The 21693-nt window shown below is 41.2% G+C and overlaps 1 protein-coding gene across 1 annotated transcript; it reads right to left on the bottom strand.

The window, feature by feature from the left end:
• Positions 1-244: 244 nt before the first annotated feature.
• On the bottom strand, positions 245-14874 carry LOC108016545 (pneumococcal serine-rich repeat protein). Its single transcript, XM_036820791.3, is given in 5 exon segments — positions 245-3053; positions 3716-5908; positions 9357-9562; positions 12214-14036; positions 14544-14874. Coding segments are annotated over 4 exon segments (5388 nt in total). The 5' UTR covers positions 13882-14036; positions 14544-14874; the 3' UTR covers positions 245-1732.
• Between the last annotated feature and the right edge of the window lie 6819 nt (positions 14875-21693).

The following is a 21693-nucleotide window of genomic DNA, read 5'->3' as shown; positions in this document are numbered from 1 at the left end:
TAGTTTTGCACAAAACTGGTTGAACAAAACCAGGGATAAACAAAATTTAAAAGCCATTTTGTTTATTTTGAAAACAGGGGATATCCTTGAAAGCTCTCCAATCCTGTAGAACATCCAAGTTAGGCCCCAAAAAAGCTCTTTCGGGAGCTTTCTGCAAAGCTAACGGACCAAATTACCCTTTTAGGCGCCACTTCAATTTCCCCACATTTTAACTTATATCCCAATAAAAACACCATTTTCGATATTGATTCTGTTTAGTTTTGCTTCATTTCTTTATTTTCCGTTATGCTTTTAGTTTTTTGCTGCACTGCCAAAAATGAAAACACACTTTGATAAATACTTTGACGGCTTTTAAACCTAACAATAATAAAGTTTTTAATTATACTTTTACTTAGTTTTCTCTCTCTGTCTGTGTGTATGTGAGTGTTTCTGTGACTTACAATTAATATTCCTTTAAACAATTGCCCAAGATAATTAAATAACAGCACTGAACTAAAATGGATATAAATGAGTGGCGTGAGCAAGGAAAAAGAATATTTTAAGTGCAACATCAGCAACATAGTATTAAATAAATATCCTTATGTTTCGCCAATACAAAAAATATAACTATGATTATTTAAAAAAAAAGATGCTTAAATCCATAAAACGGATATTCAAGTATTTCATACACATACATATATATTTCGATATACATACACTGTATATAACATAATGTTTTCTTTTTTTTTTTTTTTGGGCTTATATTAATGTTTTATTTTTTGTATGTTTTTAACATAGTTTTCTGGTTTTTGTTTGTTTTTGTGTGTGTTTCCTCCTCAACTTATAATTTTGTTTTGTTTTTTGCTTTTTTAATTTTTAGTTGTAGCTTTTTATGTTATTTTTTAAGATTTGGAAATTGTTAAATCATACAGTTGCTTAGGATTTACGCTTTGCTGCTCGAATGGGGAACTTTTGATGATAATGCTTGACAATGATAAGACGATAATGAATATTAAATGGAATTTCTCAGGATCTAGCGATCTGTTCTTCTAGCTTACAAAATTTGACTCACTTTTTGAATAGTTGCTTTCGCTTAATTCGCATTTTTAGTTTTTATGGTAGTTTTTTTTTTTGCATAGTTTTGAAACGCAAGAAATTTAATTTCTTGCTTACAATATGACGAGTTTGTTGGCTCTCTTTACCTATATATTACACATGTATAGCATATATCTGTTAATTTATGTAAATATTTCTAGAAAAAGACTTTTGAACCACGAAAAAATATTCCAAACGAATCAAAAAGGATAACGATTTGTCCTCTCTGTGTGTGTTTTGATAATAATATGTAATCAGTTCTTTGAGTTCTCAGTTAAAAATGTTTGTTTGTTGTTTTGCTGTTGTTGTTGTTGTTTGACCAAACGAAATCCCAGCAGCTCTAGTCCATATATCATCGATAAGGTTTCCCTCGAATATTGGTTAGTTGACATATAATGCCCAGAAATTGTTTTAGTTAGCCTACTTACAACCTAATATCCTCCAGAACACGCGCGCAAAAAAAAATGTTTTGGGGGCACCTCTCTATCTTTCTCTCTAGGTTTTTGTTTTTGTTTTTTGTTTTCTGTTTTACTTTTTTTGTCGTTTTAATAAATAGCTTAACAAACTAGAAACTCGAATGTACAGTGTGGGGCTTGAGTTGCTTGCCCCTTGGGATCTGAATCTGTCTAGGATCTATACTCTATCTACGGTCTCTTGCTCAGAAGGCGGCATCACCGGCATACCAAGGATGCACCCAGGGCGCCGATGGCGGCGGAGTGGGTGGATAGATGGTGGGCGACGGCTGACCGTGTGTATGATGGGCCGCAGCAGCTGCCGCCGCTGCCGCTGCTGCTGCTGCCGCATGATGGTGTGCCGCCGCAGCCGCTGCAGCATGGTGATGATGATGGTGTTGATATGGTGCCGTAAATGCCGCCGCCGCTGCTGCCGCTGCACTTCCGTAGTAGGATGCTGCGGCCAAGGCCGCTGCCGCCGCCGTGGGCGAGGCCGTCGAAGAGGAGTGTGTCGAGGAGGCAGGCGACAGGCTGGCCAGTCCAGCGGCACACACGCTGTGCCTGCGATGCATTATATGTCGCTGGGGTGGCGCCACCGCCGCCTGCTGTTGCTGCTGCTGCTGATGTTGCTGCTGGGGCGGTGCTGCTGCTGCTGCTGCTGCCGCCGCCTGTGTCCTTCGCTGCCTATGCTGCTCCCATTCGGGCAGAACGTTGCCCAATGGTGGACTCAACATGCTGGCCGCCGCCTTGCCATATAAATTAGATAAGTACGCATGCTCCGCTTCGGCCATCTTTTGAGCAGCCGCCGCAGCGGTTCGGGGATTTTTGGCAGCCGTCTGCTCTGCATGTTGCCGCTTCTTCAACAAACGCTGCTGCTCATGCTGCTGCTGATGGTGGTGGTGCTGCTGCTGGGCTGCTGTGTGATGCTGGGCGGCTGAATGGTGCGGGTGTGGGTTGTGGGAGTACAACATTTCGTATGTGTTGCTGGTGGTGTGTGCTGGTGTTGCTGATGTTGCAGGAGAACCTCGGCTTCCTGTGCCAGGTGGTGTGGCAGGAACTGGTGGAGCTGGCGGCGGTGCTAGTGCCCTCCGCCTGGTCAGAACTTCACCACCGCTCACATTCGCTGGCGGTGTGAGGGCCCGTCTCCTCAACGAAGTGCCTGCCACCAAAGTTGCTGCTGCTGCTGCTGATGATGTTGCTGTTGCTGTTGATCTTGTATGAGCTGTGGCTGCAATGTTGCTGCCTGTTGTGGCTGTTGTTGTGCTGGATGTTGGTTGTGTTGTTGGTGTGGTTGTTGGTATTGTGGATGCTGCTGTTTTTGTTATGGTTGTTGTTGTTGTTGGTGGCAAATGTTGTGCTCCCCAGCTTAATTCCTAGCTCGTGCGCGTCCTTTTGGCCGGCGGCTGCTCCGGCTGGCGCGTCATGAAGGTCAGCTGCGTCATGTACTTGATGATGTCGCGCACCTGCACCAGCGGCATGTTCTCGTTGTAGTTGCGGTCGTACTCCATCAGGATCTGCACCTGTCGTCTGCGAATATACCAAAAGATTGTCATCAGTTAGGGGTCGCAATATATTTGGGTAAAATATATGTCGGAAGAAATACATCAAACAATCGTCTTATAATATGTTGAATAAACAAACATATGGCTTATCTCGCTTACTATATCAATTTCATTTTAGGAAAATTCAAACAAAATCCTTGCTCATTAAAATTGTATTTATCTTCATTCAAACAAGCTCATATTTATTTACATGAAACTGACAGCATTTTCATTAATGCACTTGTTGAAATTCATATGAAAATTTCTTGACATCTGCCTGCTTTTCGGTTGACTGCATTTCAAATATAATATTCCTTTGACAGCCTTTTAATGAGTTCTTCGATATTGCAATATCAATTACATTCGCTTTAAATAGCTCGTATTTGTTACAAAAAAATGATTGGGAAAGCAAAAGCAATTTGCCAACAACTGATTATTCAAAATGTAAAGCTTAAATTTCCATTAAAAATAGCCAAAACTAATAGGATTTCCATTTTTGTTACATAGTTCTATATTTTTTAAGCACTTTTTTTCAGCAGACATTTCTACAACTTAGATATTGATTGGATTGAATCACTTTAACTGGGAAACTAGGTATTTTCAGAGGCTATTACTAGGATATAGAGAGCATGTATATTAAAAACTCACCGATTCGCCTTGTAGAGCTCCACGCCTAGGGCCTCGATCAGCCGCTTGCAGTGATCCAGCGGCACCGAGGGAAAGAAGTTCTTCTGGAACTCGATGAGGGTCATCAGCTGCTCGGAGTCGTTGTAGGCCTTCATGTTGATGCAGGGCACCAGGTGCTTGTCGACGCACACCTTTTGCACCTTGTAGGGCGTCAGGTTCATGTTGTTGGTGGGTATTTCGGGTATGACGCACAACCGTTGGGCACTATCCGCCGCACTGGCCGCCGCCACTAGTGCCGCATGCCGTTGCAGATGCATGGAGGCGCTATTGGATGAGGCACTACCATTGCCGGTTGAGCCATTGCCGGTGGAACCCGAGTTACTCGTACCATTGTTGTTGTTGCCTGAAGAATTCGCTGAACTGCCGGAATTTCCACCAGAATTCGAGGAACTGCGTCCATTTTGCTGGGCATGCTGGGCATGATGGGCTGCGGCGGCGGCCAAACGTTGATGCTGGGCCACCGCTGCCGCTGCCACCTGTTGCTGCTGCTGGGCGACCGCCGATGAGTGTTGCTGCAAATAGGCCGCCGATGCAGCAAGTGACCTTCGGGAGGAGGACAGATCGATTACGTCAGTGGGTGTGGGTTGTTGTTGTTGTTGTTGGGTGGTTTGTGTATTGCTGTGGTTACTACTAGTTTGGCTGTGTGTCTGACGAATGTAATTACTATTATGATTATTATTATTATTATTATTATTATTATTACTCCGCCGTCCGCCTGAATTTGAACTAACCCCTAATGAATTATTATTGCTAGCTAGCGAAAGTATGGCCATGGGTAGATTATTGCTTTTGGTTGAACAAATCACGCTCTTTTGCCGACCACTTGCCCCGCTGGATGACCCCACCACACCGGCTCCACCCGCCCCACTTGTTGATCCCCCTCCACCGCCGCCGCCACTGCTCAGCGGTGATGCCGCCGTATTCGAGGCACTCGAACTGGAACACGAACTGGATGGCGAATGTAGAAAGTGTCCCGGCAGCTGTGGTGTTATCGTCACATTCGGATTGGAGGCCAATGTCAGGGTGGCCACATTTCCCATGGCCATGCCCATGTTTAGGCCACCAACCACCGATGGCGACATTGGTGGCGATATATACGAAGGCACCAGATGATTTTGATTATTTGCACTATTATTGCTACTGGAATTGGTTTGTATGAATGTCGAGAGATCCGGATTGGCCAGAACCTTTTGTATAACAGCCCGCATCTCGTCCGTCATCACGGTGCACTTCTTTTCGAAATCCTCGAGAGCTTGTGTGGAGTTAAGCGGTATGGTAGTGCCACTTCCAGTGCTGGCCACTCCTCCTCCTCCATCAGCTGCTCCACCACCACCACCACCTCCTCCTCTTCTGCTGCTTTTGGTCAGGGTTATCTCGGCACCCGAACCATCTGGTATCAATGGTGGCACTATGGGTTTGGTAAAGGTAACACCACCAGATTTCAGACTTTTATTCGCCTTATTGGGATTATTATAGTCCAGCATGGTAATCAGATCTGTGTCCAGTGGCAAGGAGGGCAGGGCTGGAAAGTTCTGCTTTCCGGTGGGATGATGATGAATGGAACTGGGATTGCTGGGATTACCAATGGCAGTGCCGGTACTAGCACCTTTTAGCTGCTGACTGAAGAGCAAACGTTGGGCGGGTGTTAGTTGATTCCACAAGGCTAGATTTGTGTAATCCGCTCGAGTCGAGGGCAGGTTGTAGTTGAAGGCATTGTTGCTGCTGGCGCCAGCGCCAACAGCCACGCCCCCTGTACCGCCGCCGCCGCCGACTCCACCGCCTCCTCCTCCTAAAAGAGCCTGCACATAGCCAGCCGCAGCAGCAGCGGCCACAGCGGCCGCCGAATTGGAGTTGTTGCTGCTGGCATTGTTGCTGCTGCTGCTGTTGTTGTTACTTCTCATGTTGCTGCTGTTGCTGTTGCTGCTGTGACTTTTGGCTAAGGCATGTTGCTGCTGCTGTTGCTGTTGTTGATGGTGATGATGGTGGTGGCTATTATTGTTCTGGTTGTTTGGTGAGGAGTGTTGCTGTGGTGCATGGTTGTTGTTGTTGCTGTTGTTGTTGTTGTTATATGTGCTGTTCTGGTGTCGTTGTTGTTGCGGTTGTTGTGTCTGTTGCTGTTGTTGTTGTTGCACCAGTGACTGCTCGACATTTGACCTAGAAACATTATATACAATACATAAGTCGAGGTGACCGCCCCTTTTTTTGTTTGTTTTTTTTTTAGCTTTATTTACAATTGTCTTTTATTTTTATATTAGTTTTTTTCTTTTCTTAAGGACTCTTTTGCATTTTTCAATCGATTTTGTTGTAATTGTCATTCCTCATCAACTAACTAAGTCTTAAAACACTGGGATTTTCTTGGTTTTAATCTCATCTCTTTTGGTATGCATTTGAATTTTGATTTTTGAATCTCGTTGGCTGGCACGTCCCTCATCTTCTTCTGCCTCTTCTTCATCTTCCTCTTCATCTTCATCTTCTGCATCCGTAATTGCACTTGATTTGCCGATTTAAACATATCGGAGACATCGATATCCCCATTGCCTTGGCCTTTGCGCTCGACTGCTGCCGATGAAAACAAATGAGAGAAAACCAGGTGGCGATAGTCAATTATCGTTGGTTTTTTTAAAAAGCCCGATTTGTATTTTCATTGGTTTAATGATGTAAATTTGATGAATTTTGCTGTGCTTTACTCTCTGCTCTTTCCTTTTTTTCTTAAAAAAAAAAAAAACGATTTTTCGGTGCTCTTTTAAACTATATTACCCTTTTCTTAAATTTACATATATTTAAAAACAGAAATCTTACTTTATTGTTTACTTCTGAATTAATATCATTATTTTTTGAAGGCTTTTTTGTTTGAGTGTTTTGTTTGTTTGTGTTTTTATGTAATTATATGGAGATGCAATAAATATACATCAGTTTGAAAAAGCTTTCAAAAAAGCTTTTTCCTCTCTTTTCTTATTTTTTGCCCCGATTAATTATAGTCTACGTATTTTTCAAGCAAGGTTTTGAAATTCAGAATCGATTGTCATACATTTTTCATCGAGTGATATATTACTTCAACTTTTGTACACGCATTATATATAATGTATCTAGGATCTTTCACTGTATTTTGTACTTTGTATCTTTTGGTTTTAGTGGTGTGTGTGTGTGTGAGATAGGGGGAGGGGTTGGGTGGGTCCAAACGGGGTTAAAAAAACCTGCCACCACCAATAAAAGCTTGTTCTCGTTGTTGTTGTTGCTGCTGCTGCCTTGTATTTTTCCCCTTTTTTTATATACATATGTAGGTATATGTTTTTTTTTTTTAACTTTTTCGTTCGTCACAAGTCGTGAGTCATACCACGTGTTTGTGTGTGTGTGTGTTGTGTTTTCATGTATGTGTGAGAGAGTTTGAGGTGTTTTTTGTGTGTGTGATAACATTAGGGGTAGTCAGTACACACAGCCATTAAATAAATGTAGATATGTTTTTTGTTGCATTTAGATATATTTAATATATATTTAACCATATTTTATAGGTAAGTCATTTCGGGTTTTTCTCTTTTATTATGCGAATTTATGTTTTTCAAAATATGTTGTAGTTCCTCTTTAACATCAAATTATCAATATATTATACAAAGAAGAAAAAAAAATAGTTTTTAGAGCAAAACAAGGAAAAGGTATTATCATAATAATATACAAAGTTAGGTTATAACGAAATCATCATCATTCCATTGAAAAAAGAAACAAATACATGTACGTTTTCATATATCTATAATGTTTATAAAGAATTTTATACTACTTTCATTTTTTGAACTTAGTCAAGTCGGGAAGGTCATGCAATCGCTACGGATACTTTTCGGATATTGAGAGTTATATGCTCTGTTTATATGATAACTCTACAATATGATGTATGTACAGATGCGTGTGTGGGTGTGGGTGTAGGTGTGTGTGTGGGCGTATTCGTGTGTTGTGTGTGTGTTGTGTTGTGTTGTATTTTGGGTTTAGTTCTACTGGACTTATATATGGAGTAAGTAGGCGGTAGTGGTGTTAATCGATCAGGTAGAACCGCGTTATCCCAGTGTGTGAGCGTTATATTCTTAGTCTCCACCTTAGTCGCGCCTCCGATACCGATTGCTTATTTATTTCACTCTACTTTTTTCGAGAGCCTTTCTTGAGCCACCCTAATGCATGCCGTAAGAGGTTAGGAATCTGGAGACCCGAAAATAAAAAAGAGAGAACAAAAGCTCGTCAAGTATTTGCAAAAAGTGGTCGTTTCGAATCGGTTAGTAGTAGTAAGGTTTAAATTTTGTTTTTTTTTTGGTCTTTTGGAAAATGTTATGAGGGGAATTGGTATTTTTGTGGTATGGTTGATTGGTGTTTGGTATTTATTTTGAAAAACATAAAATCAAATTCTGTGGGATATCTAAAAAAAAAAAAGTGGTAGTTAAACATTACTGCCCTTTAGTTTACCCTTAATACACTACAGAAAACCGAAACAAATTTAGATTGAAGTTTCAAACTCGAAACCGATAGAGATACATTTAAATCAATGTAAAAAAATTCATACGCTCAAAGATCGAGAATAGAACATTTATTTAGAACAATTATTTAGCTCTATACTGAATATAACTTTGGGAAAATTACAGAGTTTTTCCGACTAGAAGAACAGCAATAATTGTTCTTTGTATGGGAAATTACGTTTAAAAGAGTAATTAACTTAATGTGTTGCATGAATTTGAAAGGCAAAAAACAAAGAGCAGAGAGATTTTATGGGAGGAACGAGTATTATATTTAATATTTTTTTTTTGACGATATAAAACACAGATCAAAACTTCAAATAAAATGCGTGCACAAACGCCGATATGGTTCGTTATTATATATCTAACATTGAGAATGGGAAAAACAATCGGTGCAATATATATTTCTTTTTGTTTTTTTTTTTTTGAAAAGAGCATAAAGAAAGAACAACAAAATATTAAAAGTATATATCGACTCTCCTGAGATTGCAAAAAAATCATGTGGGTACCCTAATGGCTGAGCAATTTAGACTTAAGCAGCGATTTCTCAATGTCTATAGCCTACAATTCCCCCCACTACAACCAGCATATTACACAATTACTGACTACTAAGCATTATTTCAAAGATATAGATATATATCGCTAATTAAGCTCGCCACGTCCTTCAACTTATCGATTTTCGGAGCCATCAAAAATGACATTAGATGCATTTCAGCCAAGACATTGAGAACTCAACCCTTAGAGCGACTTAGTAAAATGTGTGTATTATATATGTATAATATAAACAACAGCGAAAAAATAGAGTATAAGGTTTTTGTTTTTTTTTTTTTTTTTTTGATATTGGCAAAAACGAATTACAACAAAATTTGAAAAACACAATTTCTGCGCATTTGTATCCGAGATTTTAAATAAAATCAACGTACTAAATGTAATTAATGTAAATATAGTCATAAGGAAAGGCAAAATCAAATGTAGAATCAATAAGTTCTAATTTTCCTTGGTTAATTTCTTTTTTTCTTTTTTATTTTTTTTTATTTTTCAAGGACAGTAGTGGGGGGAAAGATTTAAACAATCGATAGGAGGAGGAGACTATGGAATGTCGTTCTACTTACATGTGGTTGGCATTCTGGCCCGCCGCCGAGCGGACGAGTGGAGGTGGGGCGTTCCCGCCACCACCACTGTGGTTGTTCACCGAGGACATGGAGATCGCGGGATTGTTGTAGGAATACGGCTGCCGGCTGCCGCCGCTCATCATCAGGTTGTTCATGTGCTCCCGGTAGCTTCCCACGCGATTTGCGTTCGCATGCGTTTGCTGGGCCTAATGGAAAATGCAAGAAAAATGGGGAAAATTAGCTAAATTGAACGACGGCTATTATCTATATATATCTACATATGTATATATAAAACTCTCATTAAAATTGTAGGAAACAAGGCAAGGCTCAAACCAGTAGACATATAGCTTCCGAACTTTTACCACACACTCTTAGTATGGTACCGATTTTTGCTAAGAATTAGAGGTGGGGAAAACATCGCTTTTCCGATGTTTTAACAGGCAAACATCGATGTAACATCGAAAACCATCGATGTTTCTGCACCTCTACTAAGAATGGATTTTGGGTCAAGTTACCACAAACAGCTCCAAGTAAACTCTATTTTGTAGGTCCTGAAAGGCCAAAATCAAAGTAATTTGTGCTATTTCTTTACAATTGAATATCTATAATATCTAATACGGCTAAAAACTTCAGTTACATTTTGTATATAGTCGTAATCAATACTGTTATACAATACTGACCCTACCTTACAAAGTAAAGAACTGAAAGTATAAGTACTTCTGCGAAACGGATATTTACCCCTCTCACAAATATTTACCATCCCATTTAAGCCAGACAGAAACATAATAAGTATTGAACTCAAATCAATGTAATAAATTGCCTTTTGCTATTGATTTGATAATTAAATATAACCACTTAGTTAATCGTTTAAGTGACCTACTTTTCTACATATGTACGTATGGGCAATTAGCCTGCATAATTAACCATTATGGATCCAGATTGCAATTACCATGGATTCAATTGCAAAGAAGGCGGAAGCTACTTATGGCCAATGCGAATTGGTTCAACTACAAAAAATCAATTAATAGCCCTCTATTAACCTTTTTTTTTCGCGCTATTTTAACGATTATATGTACGATTAGAATTACGTTTTCAAGTTTGAGATTTGATAAGATTGTTATTACTCATATCGAGTATCTAGACGGCTAGTATTCTTTTGGCGTGAGTCGCGAGTTTTTTGTTGTGTTTACGTTTCGAAAGTTGGAGGTCAAATTTATTTTTTGGAGGTCAAGCAAAATTGTGTGAACTCTTTAAAGTTTTATGAAATAAATACGAATAAATTTAAAACCTATCTTTATAAGAACGATAAAAATAATTTCCAAGTATTTATTAAATTGCAGATACTAGTGCTATAAGTTATCACTAGAATTGCACTAGAAATTGTACTAGTAATACATAAAAATAAAATTTAAAAAAAAATTAGAAATCTTGGGTTTACTTTATGCAAGTTTGACTGTAGAGACGATAGCAACAACAGCAACATCAACAGGTTGTGGCCAACACACACACACACATACACACACGCTGAAGCACAACCAAAGAGGGAAAGAGAGGGAGCTAGGGGGAAAGAGATGGGGATGGGCCAAGAGGGAGATGGAGCCACTCTCCTATGCACACCATTCCACCACACCGATGACCTAGTTTTTGATGCCGTCGAACGCTGCTGCTGCGCTGTTGCCAAACTGTGAAAAAATCTGCTAGAAAAAAAGCAAAACACGCTAACACAAACAGCGATTTATATACATATATCTATGTAAGTCCCAACTTGTAAGTTTGTGTGCTACAAGCGAGGCCAACAAAACATGGCCATGCACTCTCTAGAGAAAACCCTCTGTACACCACATATTTTATACCCCCATTACATTCCATTTCCACTTTTTTTTTTTTGGCCCGATCTCTACTGTTCTTCAAGTGGCATGAATTTTCTTCATCAATGATAGCAGCAAAAAAACTTGTTTTAAATGGGATTCTAAGCTGTGACCTAATTTTAGAAATTTACAGTGAAACATATCAATAGCGAAATTGTTAAATATACCTATATATTTAAACTGATCTTTTAAAACCTCTTCATATAAGGACACCGCCTATATTATCTCGTATAACTATTACATAACCAATAGGTTCAATTAAAGGTAATGTAACTATGGGTGCGATTGCAAAACAATTCCATTTCATAGTTAAACAAAGGAGTGGTGGAAAATTTGTTACACCAAAAATTCTGGGAATTCGGGAGCACCTAAAGTAATGGAAATATTTATTTCAAGTGAATACAATTTTGAATCATGTACTTAACCCTTTGATTATTAAGTTTCAAATAACAAATCCAGTTCCACAAAAAGTGCAAGCAACTGGAGTTGTATTCCCAAATAAATAAAAGGAGAAAGGATCGATATTTGTTTTTCTGTGTACCAAGTACCAAGTATCACATTACAATTACGTATAATTAGGTATTGTCAACGATGTCGTTTATTTTTACAAGGAACGATATTACATTTTTATAATTTACACAAGTTAACAACAACAGTTTCCTGGGAATATACGTTTTTCCATTTGTTAGAGAGACAAACATTTGTTTGATGTACAAAAATACAAAGTAAATTGAGAATTTGTATAGAGTGTATAGTGTTTACAAGTGTTTCCGTTTGATATTATGATATTATGGAGGGGGTGAGGGTGAGTTTGTACCCAAAAATATGAATTTAACTTGACCAAATTCCTCAGTCATATAGTGGTAACAGCAGGGTACATCTTCTTCTTCATATGGCTTCAGGTTAGTATTTTACAAATGGGTTAGTATAGTTTAAGGTGCGAAATAGGAGTAGTATTGCAGTGTCCCGAGTTAATGTATAACACTCACCATCATCTGGGCGTGGAGCTGCAGGTTGCTCTGCCCGGACATCCAGCCGCTGCTGGCCAGGGCCTGCACGGTGGCCTGCGAGAGCATCCTGTTGTTGCCCTGCGACTGCTGGAGCATTGAGGCTGCCGCCGCCGCCTGGGAATTGAAGGCCGCCACCGCGGCTGCCCCAAAACTGTTGGCCGCACTGGCCACCCCATTGGCGCCGGCGGCGGCGGCTGCTGCTGCGGCGGCGCGTTGCTTCATCAGGTGTTGCTGTTGCGCCGAGGCCGCTGCCGCTGCGGCGGCCGAGGCATGTTGCTGTTGCTGCTGCGATTTGGAGGTCACCTGTTGACCACCACCGCCGCCGCCGCCACCGCCGCCCGCCGAATTCGAGGACGAGGATGTGGAGGAATTCTGTCCCAGGCCATTGCCACCGCTGGAGGAGGAGGATCCTCCTCCGCCGCCGCCGCCGCTCGACGATCCGGAGCCCGATGTCGTCACCTTGGGCGGCGGCGCCGAGGGCTGTCGTGTCCAGTTCACCGAATTATTGACATTGGCCCGATTGCCAATCAGCAGATTCGAGTCGACCACCTTGCTTGGCCAGTAGTCCTCGAATTCGGTGCCATTGGGGAAGTAGCTCTTGATGTCCGTTAGCGAGATGACGGCCACATTCTCACTGGAGAAGAGCTCGTTGCGTATGCCCTGCACCTTGCAGCAGAACTTCAGATAGGCCAGATCCCAGCCGTTGAGCAGCTCCGCCTTGGTCTTTAGATTCTCAGTCTCGCCCTCGAAGTAGAAGAGCGGCACAACCTGCTGGTTATTGCGCACAGTGTACGGCACCACCGATTCCTTGTTGATGCGAATGAAGCCGCATTTCTCCGATGGCGTCTTGCTGCCGGAGACCAGTTTGCGATAGCAAATGTCGAGGAACTGATAGAACTTGGAGGCATCACTGAGACGCACCACCAGATCCTTTTGATTGAAGATATCGCGACCGAACTCGCTGTCGCAATGCTTGTGATTGATCTCGATGAAGAGACGGGCCTCGGCATCTGTGATATAGTAGCTGCGCACGCAGGTGCAGCTGGAGTAGATGTCCGGATGCAGGCAATTGAGATACTTGCCCAGCAGCTTCAGCTCGATCATGCGGACGGAGCAGTACTTCTCCGACTGCCTAAAGATGTACGGTATGGACACCTTGCCGAACTGGGCCCAGCCAAAGTGGCCGTTGATGGACTCCTCATCGCAGGGACCCGCCGATGAGGAGGACTTCTTGTCCGAGCCGGCAGAGTCGCTGATGGCGCCATTGGAGCGACCATTGGCGGCTAAGGCGGGCACCACCTGCATGGTACCATTGGGTAGTTTCTGATGCCGGGACAGATAACTCATGATGTTTGTCTGACCATTCCCATTGGTGATCGGTGGCTGCATGTTGCCACCGGATGTGGCAGAGGAGCCGCCGCCACCGCCATTCGAATGCTGCATGGCCGCTTGACGGGATGCCTGCTGGGCGGCCTGTTGCTTCTGTTGCTCCTTCATCTTGGCGGCCAGTTCGCGGATCTCGGCGTCATCGGGACGCTCCTGTTTAACGGGCGGACCCAGGGATCCGCCCAAGCTGGTGCCGTGGAGCGGCAAATTCTGGCCATTTGCATCGATGACGCTGGTAATCTGCACATCCTCGCTGGCCATCGCTCCACTCTAGCTCGCTCTCGCTCGCTCTTTCGCTCTTGAATGCGCTTTCGCTTGCTCTCACTCTCTTGGTATCCTCTGGTTGTTGATATCCTTCTTTGGTTTTTCCCCGGTTATCCTTTTTTTTCACAGTGGGCTTGGATTCATTTAAGGAGCTGCATGAGAAATTTATTGGTTATGGGTGACTTCTCGATCAATCAATCACTCAATTTCCATTTCATATGTCAAGAATGTCAAAAATATAACACAAAAATGTTTGGCTGGGTTTTGAACCCGGTCTTTTTTGAAGGTTCACAGCAATTATATCTCGCATTTTTCACATATCAAAAGGAAATCGGTAATTGTGTTTTTTTATTTATTTGTTGTCTTAAGGGGTTTGTAAATATTTTTGTTTTTAGTTAAACAGAACACGGGGAAAAAATAAAGAGCCGGCTTTCTTTCTCTCTCTGACACACTGGTCACACTGGCCGGCTCACACACACATGCACACACGTGCTCGTTCTCTTTTTTGCTTTTTTTTTTTTTTTGAAGCTACTTTCCAAGTGTGCGTGCGCCAATGCGCGCACTTTAATTTGTTGTTGTTTTTCAGGCACACAGCACTTAGTTTTCACATTTTGTTGTTGTTTTTATGGTATGTATATAGATTATATGTATACACTTACACAAACAAACGCTGACTGCATTTTTGCAGTGTGGCAAAAAAACAAAACTATTTTATGCATTTGTCGTTATATATTAGTGGCTGCTTTTCTCTCTCGCTTATGTATGTTTTTTTTTTTGGTTAATTATATTCCTTTCTGTTGTTGTCGCGACGACGCTGGTTGGACAAAAAAAAACAAGTTGTTGCTGGCGTATTCGCACTTTTTCGCTATTTCGCTTTAGCGCTTTTTCCGCTTTCGACGCCGACGTACGTCCGCCCGTCTTCGCAATACACAAACGAGTGTCGATTGCCGAGAAACAACCGTTCACCGCGCACAAACGAGTGTGATCGTTGTTACGAAAATTATTTCAACGAAGTCAACTGAAAAATGTGTGCGGCGCGGGCAGCGACGCCTACTGCGGCAGCGGATGCAGAGCGCAAAAGAAAAACGGAAAACACGAAATACGACGAACGGAAAACACAACAAAAAAGTACACACTAGGCAGCGCTGTCGGCGTCGCTGCAACGCTGCCACGAACATTTTGCCGAATGGTTGTTGTTGTTGCTCGCTGTTCCCTTTTCGCCTTTTGTCCCCCGCCTTGTGCATTTTCTTCCTCCGCCTTCTCTCTCTCACTCTCTCTCCTTCCTCTCATCGACTAGCTCTAAGCTGCGACGCCGACGTCGACGTCGCGGCCACGTTACAACTTACAGTGGTTTCAAATTATGCAACTAACCCAATATTTGCGGGATCGATAATATCCGATATTACTTCAAAATCAAGAAAATAAATTGAGGATGGATTTTAAGACCGATTTATTACTTATCACTATAAGCAATAATTTTCGATGTAACTTATATGTACATAAATCAAGAAAAAAAATTGGGAGCTGGATTATAGGACTGTTTTCGTTCTTCTCAATACGAGGAATAGGAAAATAATGATCGATTCAGGGACCGAAAGTAGCAGGCCCACTGGGTTTTCCAATTTTGATGATTTGTATGCAGCTTGTGGTCAAAAGTTAATACATATTTCTTTGATTTTCGAATTCGTACAAACACAAATGCAAATATATATTTAACCCCCTAATTCAACATGCTTTTCTAATCATTCATATCAAAAATACTGTTGAGTTTGTATGTATTACTTGTTCCTGAAAAACTATATGGTATTTCCATAGTTCTTGGAAGTAAGAGTTTTTATTAATCTCCTTTTGCGGTTTAGTCAAATAAATTCTGTGAATTTCATTATCTTTCCTTTAAAACTAGTTGGAAAAAATGTAAAAAATGTTGATAGTAGTAGAAACATTGTGGTTTCAAAAACTGAATTCCCCCTTACTTCGGTTATTTCTATATACATATGTACATACATATTCACATACATATAATGTTTAAAAACTTTCCCTTTGCCTGGGCTATTTATCATAATTTAACCACGGTGCAAGGAAAGCTTAAGCTACGCTATGCTATGTACAAGACCTACACACACAGGTTCACACAGAACTGCCTGGGTCACAGTATTGGTATTGGTTTTGGTATTGGTGGTGTGATGATGATGTTGTAGCTTTTGCTTTTGCGGGGGTGTGGGTGGGTGGGTGCTCTCTGTGGGCGGAGGCGTGGCGGGGGCGTCTCTATTTTTGGCAGGCAGCAAAGGCAAAGGCCCCTGCTTAGCATTCGATGGCCACCTCTCCGTCTCCGTCGACCGTCTCCCTCTCCCTTTCCCTCTCCCACTCGCTATCACTCGCCCCGTCCCTTTCGCACCGTCGAATGCAAGAAGTTTTCGGTATTCGCGCGCTCTGCGGCATTTAAGACAGGCCCCGTTCCAACACGAGCACACGACCACACGAACACGAAGTGTCAGCTGCGCAGCTTCGAAAGGTCGGCCCCGACTCTAAACATTTACCCAAAAATTTAATTAGCCGGGTCCAAGAGTCCAAGTCGAATTCCATTGTGCCGCCATCACACAAGGCTAAAATCTTAACTGGCAGTTAAGAACGGGTCCCGAGAAGTACAGTCAGATCAAAACAGATGTTTTGTGATATTCATCAAGGATTATTATCATATTGATTGGTTCTGAGAATTCACGATGTTTTGCTGTTGCTTGTAATATAATTATCACTTGGGTACAGTTGCTTCAAAGTGTTTATATGTACATAGTTAGGTGTTTTGCGATAATCATCAAGGATTACTAAAACTGTTAGTGATATTTTATAATAATTCCTTTATTATTTTGAATAGAACAAGCCTATTCGTCCAACTCTAAACCAGTCACCATATATTTCAATTTGGAACTAAAAAAAAGACTATTTTTAAAACAACTAGTACAGTCATACCAAATTCCAATGAATAAATACGAAATCAACTGCATATGAATGTATAATATAGAACTGAAAGCTTAGTATATACCCTATATATAGCGAAACATAAATAAACAGATAAAATAAATTGTTTTTGGTTTACAAATATTAAAAAAAATTCTAAGAAAGTGGTATACGAACCTACTTTAGTTTGATTATACTATCAATCCCGCTTCCAAGGGTATACAAATGTCGAACATCAACAGAAGACGTATTAATTGCTAGGAATTCACTTTATGGGTCTCTTTCAGCTTTGGTTTCAGGTGTCTCCCGGGCCTTGTAGTACGTATGATATGACCAACTCCCCGGTGCGTGTCTTTCTTACAGTCTTCCGTTCTCCGAGCTCCCTATTTCGTAGCATCTCTCTTGATTTTAAGTGTGGGTTTTGATTTTGGGTGTTTTGCTTTGCTAATTAGTCAGCTGTGCGTGAGTGTGAGTGTATGTGGGTCTTTCCCGTATTTTGTGTAGAAGTTATTTTTGTCGATTTTGTTCAGCTTTTTTCCTTGTACAGCTTATGTAAACCCCCTTCTAATAATGGGGTATATGTACAGTGTACCTACATATACATATATATATACATACATACATATATGTATGTGCAACGGTTGGAGTGTGCGAAATGTGCATTTGTAGTGGTGGGCATACGCATTCGACGTCGTCAGTCGTCATCGATGCGAACGAAGAGTGTGAGAGAGAGAGAGTGGGTGAGTGGTGGCGGGGGGGAGAAAGAGGGAGACAGCGTGAGAAGCGAGCGTTACGAAAGGCCCCGTTTCGTGCGCGCTTTGCTATGTAAACACGACTAAACATGTGCCTGCATGTGTGCGTCTGCCCGTATGTATGTATGACGTATATATGTATGTATGTACGTATGCAGACTGTTCGCTTAACCATCAATGGAAAATGGAGGATGGGTGGTTCAAAGGGGGTCTGGGGGTGGTGGGTGGTCCCTGCCAATTGCTTTGATTTTGGCAAGCTTCACGATTGCGCAGGGAAAGGGATGGCGATATTTGGTGTGAGAGAAGAAGAACTAGGAGGTCTATGGAAGCAGGGTTGCATTCTCAGAAAATGCAAAAGATAATTAGATCATTTCGACAGTTATCCAAGTTATGAGCTTTAAAAATGATGTAACATACTCTAGTACTATTTAATTTTACTACTCACATAGATATTTATTGATCATTGGGATGATTGTTATACAAAACTTATTTTTTGACTACTTAATGAAATGCATTATTAATCTGTAATTTTATTTGCCCCTGTAATATCACATTTAAAACACTAAACAATAGCTGTTTTTGTGAATTTTTGCCGTTCAACGTTTAAGAAAATGTAGTATTTTGCATACTGGGCTTGTGACTCGAATCTAAAATTATGCAGTTTTCCTTCACATTTCTTTGACTCGATTAGCCCCCCCTTTGAAGGGGGTCTCCGGCCAATCAATGGGAACCGGACATCCGTTCGACCTCGGCTTGCCCTCTACGCGCCTCCGTAGCCCCCCGCCCCGCCCCCCTTTTGAACCACCCGCAGCTCTTTTCACCGCAATCATCCCATTCACCTCCTCACCACATCTCCCTCTCCCTTCTTCGCTTCGCTTTTCTTCTCTATTTTCCTCTGCTCTTTTCACTCTGCACTGCACTTTGCTTTCTGCTTTGGGCTAATGCGCCCGCAGCACCTGAGTGTGTCAGTGTTTGTGTGCCGGTGTTAATGTGAGTGCCGCCCCCCTATCGCACCCACCACTTCTTCCAACTCCCACCGCCCATTACCACCTTTAACCCTCTGTGTGTCAATTCCCACGCGTAATAAGTATGTGCTTTTTTAATGGAAAGTTAGCATTTGCTTTGGAATGTTTGACAATATCGGCTGTATCTTGTAAGGCCTATTTAAAATATGGTTAGTAATATCGGAAATGCATTTCATTCATATTTTATAGGTATTAAAATGCGAGTTCTAAGGGTTCTTTTTCTAAAAATTCAAGGGTGGGTAGGTTTAGACAAAGCATTTATGTACCACCATATTTCCAATAGGGTGGTATGCTGTTCAAGTCAAGGACTTAACCGCAAAGATACACCTGTAGAAAATAAGGGTAGTCCAAGCCCAAGAACTAAGAGGATGTACAGGTGTTTCTTTAGTTGTACTTAAATTCTAGAGCCCAAAATTCTTATCTTAATACATTCCTTGTGACTAAAATATATGCTAGAAATTCTTAGTACTTAAAATAAATACATATGTATACTATATGCTAGTGATAAGAAAATTTTGTTACTATTAAATTTAAATATTTTCAAATTTTTATCGCAAATTCCATTTGGGTAAATAGTGGGTTAAGCGTTGCTTCAATGCAACTTTTTAGCAGCAAGTTTTTTGCGTTTGTTTTGTGGCATTTTGTTGTTGTTTTTGCTTGGTCGGGAAAGAGGATGAAAAGAGGGAGGGGGGTCTCCTGCTTGCATTATCAGTATTCCGCATCTTTTGCTTATCATTTTCTGGTTCTCTCGCTTCGATTGTTGTTTTTGCTGCCTGCAGTTGCAATTGCAATCTATGCAAATACAAAATAGGCAAAAAAGAAGAAGAAAAGTGCTCACCAAGTTTCGCCCAAAAAATGCACTAACAAACATACACACTTACATACAGACATGCATACATATGTATGTACATATATTGTACATAGACGGGAATACCAACACCGATGCACAATTTAGTTGGCTGTCTTTTATGCACTTTCATTCGCCTGCTGCAGTTGCTCTTGCTCTCTCTGTTTCCTTTGCTTTCTCTCTCCCTCCCACTCACTTAGTTTCCCAGCCCTTGGGAACTTTCCGAACTCCACTTCCTCCTCCCCTCTCCACTTTTCTTCTTCCCTACATTTCCCTTTACAGCTGTGTGTGTGTAAGTGTGTGTGCATGTGGGTTGCCATTTCTTTGTTGTAAGTTTTCATCGTATCTGTCATTCAGCACAAAAAGTGCTTTGAAGAACGCGTCATATATTTTGTCACGCTCTCCTTTTCCCCGTTCCTTCGGCACCTTTCGGTGGCAGTTGGCAACTCTGGTCGCAGGACCACCTGGTCCCCCAATGTAATTGATATTGCTCTTTGAGTCTGGCTCTCTACCATTATCATCATCAGTTTCCCTTCTGTTTTCGTTCTCTCTGCACACGGCTTTTATGATGTCCCAAGAGGTCAATTAGGGTTTTCCGATCAGCATACACACCTCTTGTTTTACGTCACAGATGTTTCGCTAATCTCTTTGCAGGACAACCAGCGTAAGCGGGATTATTGTAAAAATGGTTCCCTAAATAGTGCACCGGAAAGTATTGGAATGTAGGAACATAATGGAGCATATTTACATAATAGAATTTTAGGGTACAAAAAAACCCATTAATGTAATGGAAATATTTCCTTATTTTTCGATCAAAATTATTCAACTACTATTTTTGTACACTTTTGGTCTGGAAGGGAATTCATGTCTTTCGTTTGGTTTGTGCTTTCCCCGCAGAAAGTTGTGCGCTACATTTATTAATAATGAGCATATGACTCTTAGCAGCATGGAAAAAAAAGCTTAAAATACATTTTAAAAAACTTATCTAGAAAATAATACTGATCAATTCATATTGAAATTTTCTGTTTTTAAGATAGATTTCAAATTTTAATTAAAAAACATTTTTTATATTAAAGAGTTTTGGAATAGAGTTATTGGAATGTAAACGTTTTGCGTACATATGTTTATTTTTTTGAAATATATTAAGTTATTTCACAAGATATGTACATATATAAGTATTTACTGTAGGTCATTTAAAAGTTCGGATAAGTCGACTGCGCGAACTCGTGACCCAAACAACAAGAACAACACAGTACAGCCAGAACTCATCGATAAAAAGACGCGAAAAAAGGCAAAGAAAAATGCAAAGGCTGTGGGAGGAGGGGTTGGAAATGCGGAGAGGGGGTGGCCGGTTCATCTGTGTGTGTGTGTGTGTGTGCCACGAACAGTTAGACTTTGGCAGGCGACGTCATCAAACTCTCTGCTCAGCTGCTGCTTTTTGCTTTTGCTTTGCCTCCTCTCTTCTTCTTCGTCTTCTTCGCCGTCATCTGCTTCTTCCAAATTACTTGCGTCTGTGTGTGTGTGTGTTTTTTTTCCGTTTCTGTGCTCTCTCCCTTTCGTTCGGCATTCGTGTTGTTGTTCGTCGCTCGTCGGTTGCGCATATTTAAACGTGTTGCATAGTCTCTTGCCGGGTACTCGTCCACGCAGCGCAGCCCGTCCGTCTTTTTGTCTCTCCGTCTCTTTCGTCTCTCCGTCGCTGCGTCACTCATTCAAGCACGCTGCTAGACACACACACACACACACACGCAAATACACACACTCGCACACTTTGCTTCACACAAATTCAATTGGCCTCAATAATGAATTAACAAAAAAAAAATGAAAAAAAAGAAAACAACAGCAACAGAGTAGCGTGCGAAAAGCAGCGAGTGGTTGAGAGGGAGGGAGACGGGCGCAGGAGAGACAGGGAGAGACATAGCCAGATAAGCAAGTCGTGTAAAGTTTCGTTATAATGCTTGTTATAAAATAAACATTTTATTATTGGCTTGATGAATTACTTAATTAAGACAAATTATAATACCGAGCGAACGGGGATTGGACGTTGTTCTACAAAATACAAAGTTGCAATAATAGAAGAGGGTGGTTCAATCCAAATTGCCAATAAAAGAAACGATACCACGTGGCACACACAATAAGAGAAATTTAATGGATTTTCCACAAGAATAAGCATAAAGAATAAAAATGTAACTACATACATACATATGCATATTTTAAATTTAAAAATAATAAT

Source organism: Drosophila suzukii, chromosome X (assembly GCF_043229965.1).
Source record: "Drosophila suzukii chromosome X, CBGP_Dsuzu_IsoJpt1.0, whole genome shotgun sequence".
Lineage (NCBI taxonomy): Eukaryota > Metazoa > Arthropoda > Insecta > Diptera > Drosophilidae > Drosophila > Drosophila suzukii.
This window is presented reverse-complemented; position numbering and strand designations above follow the sequence as displayed.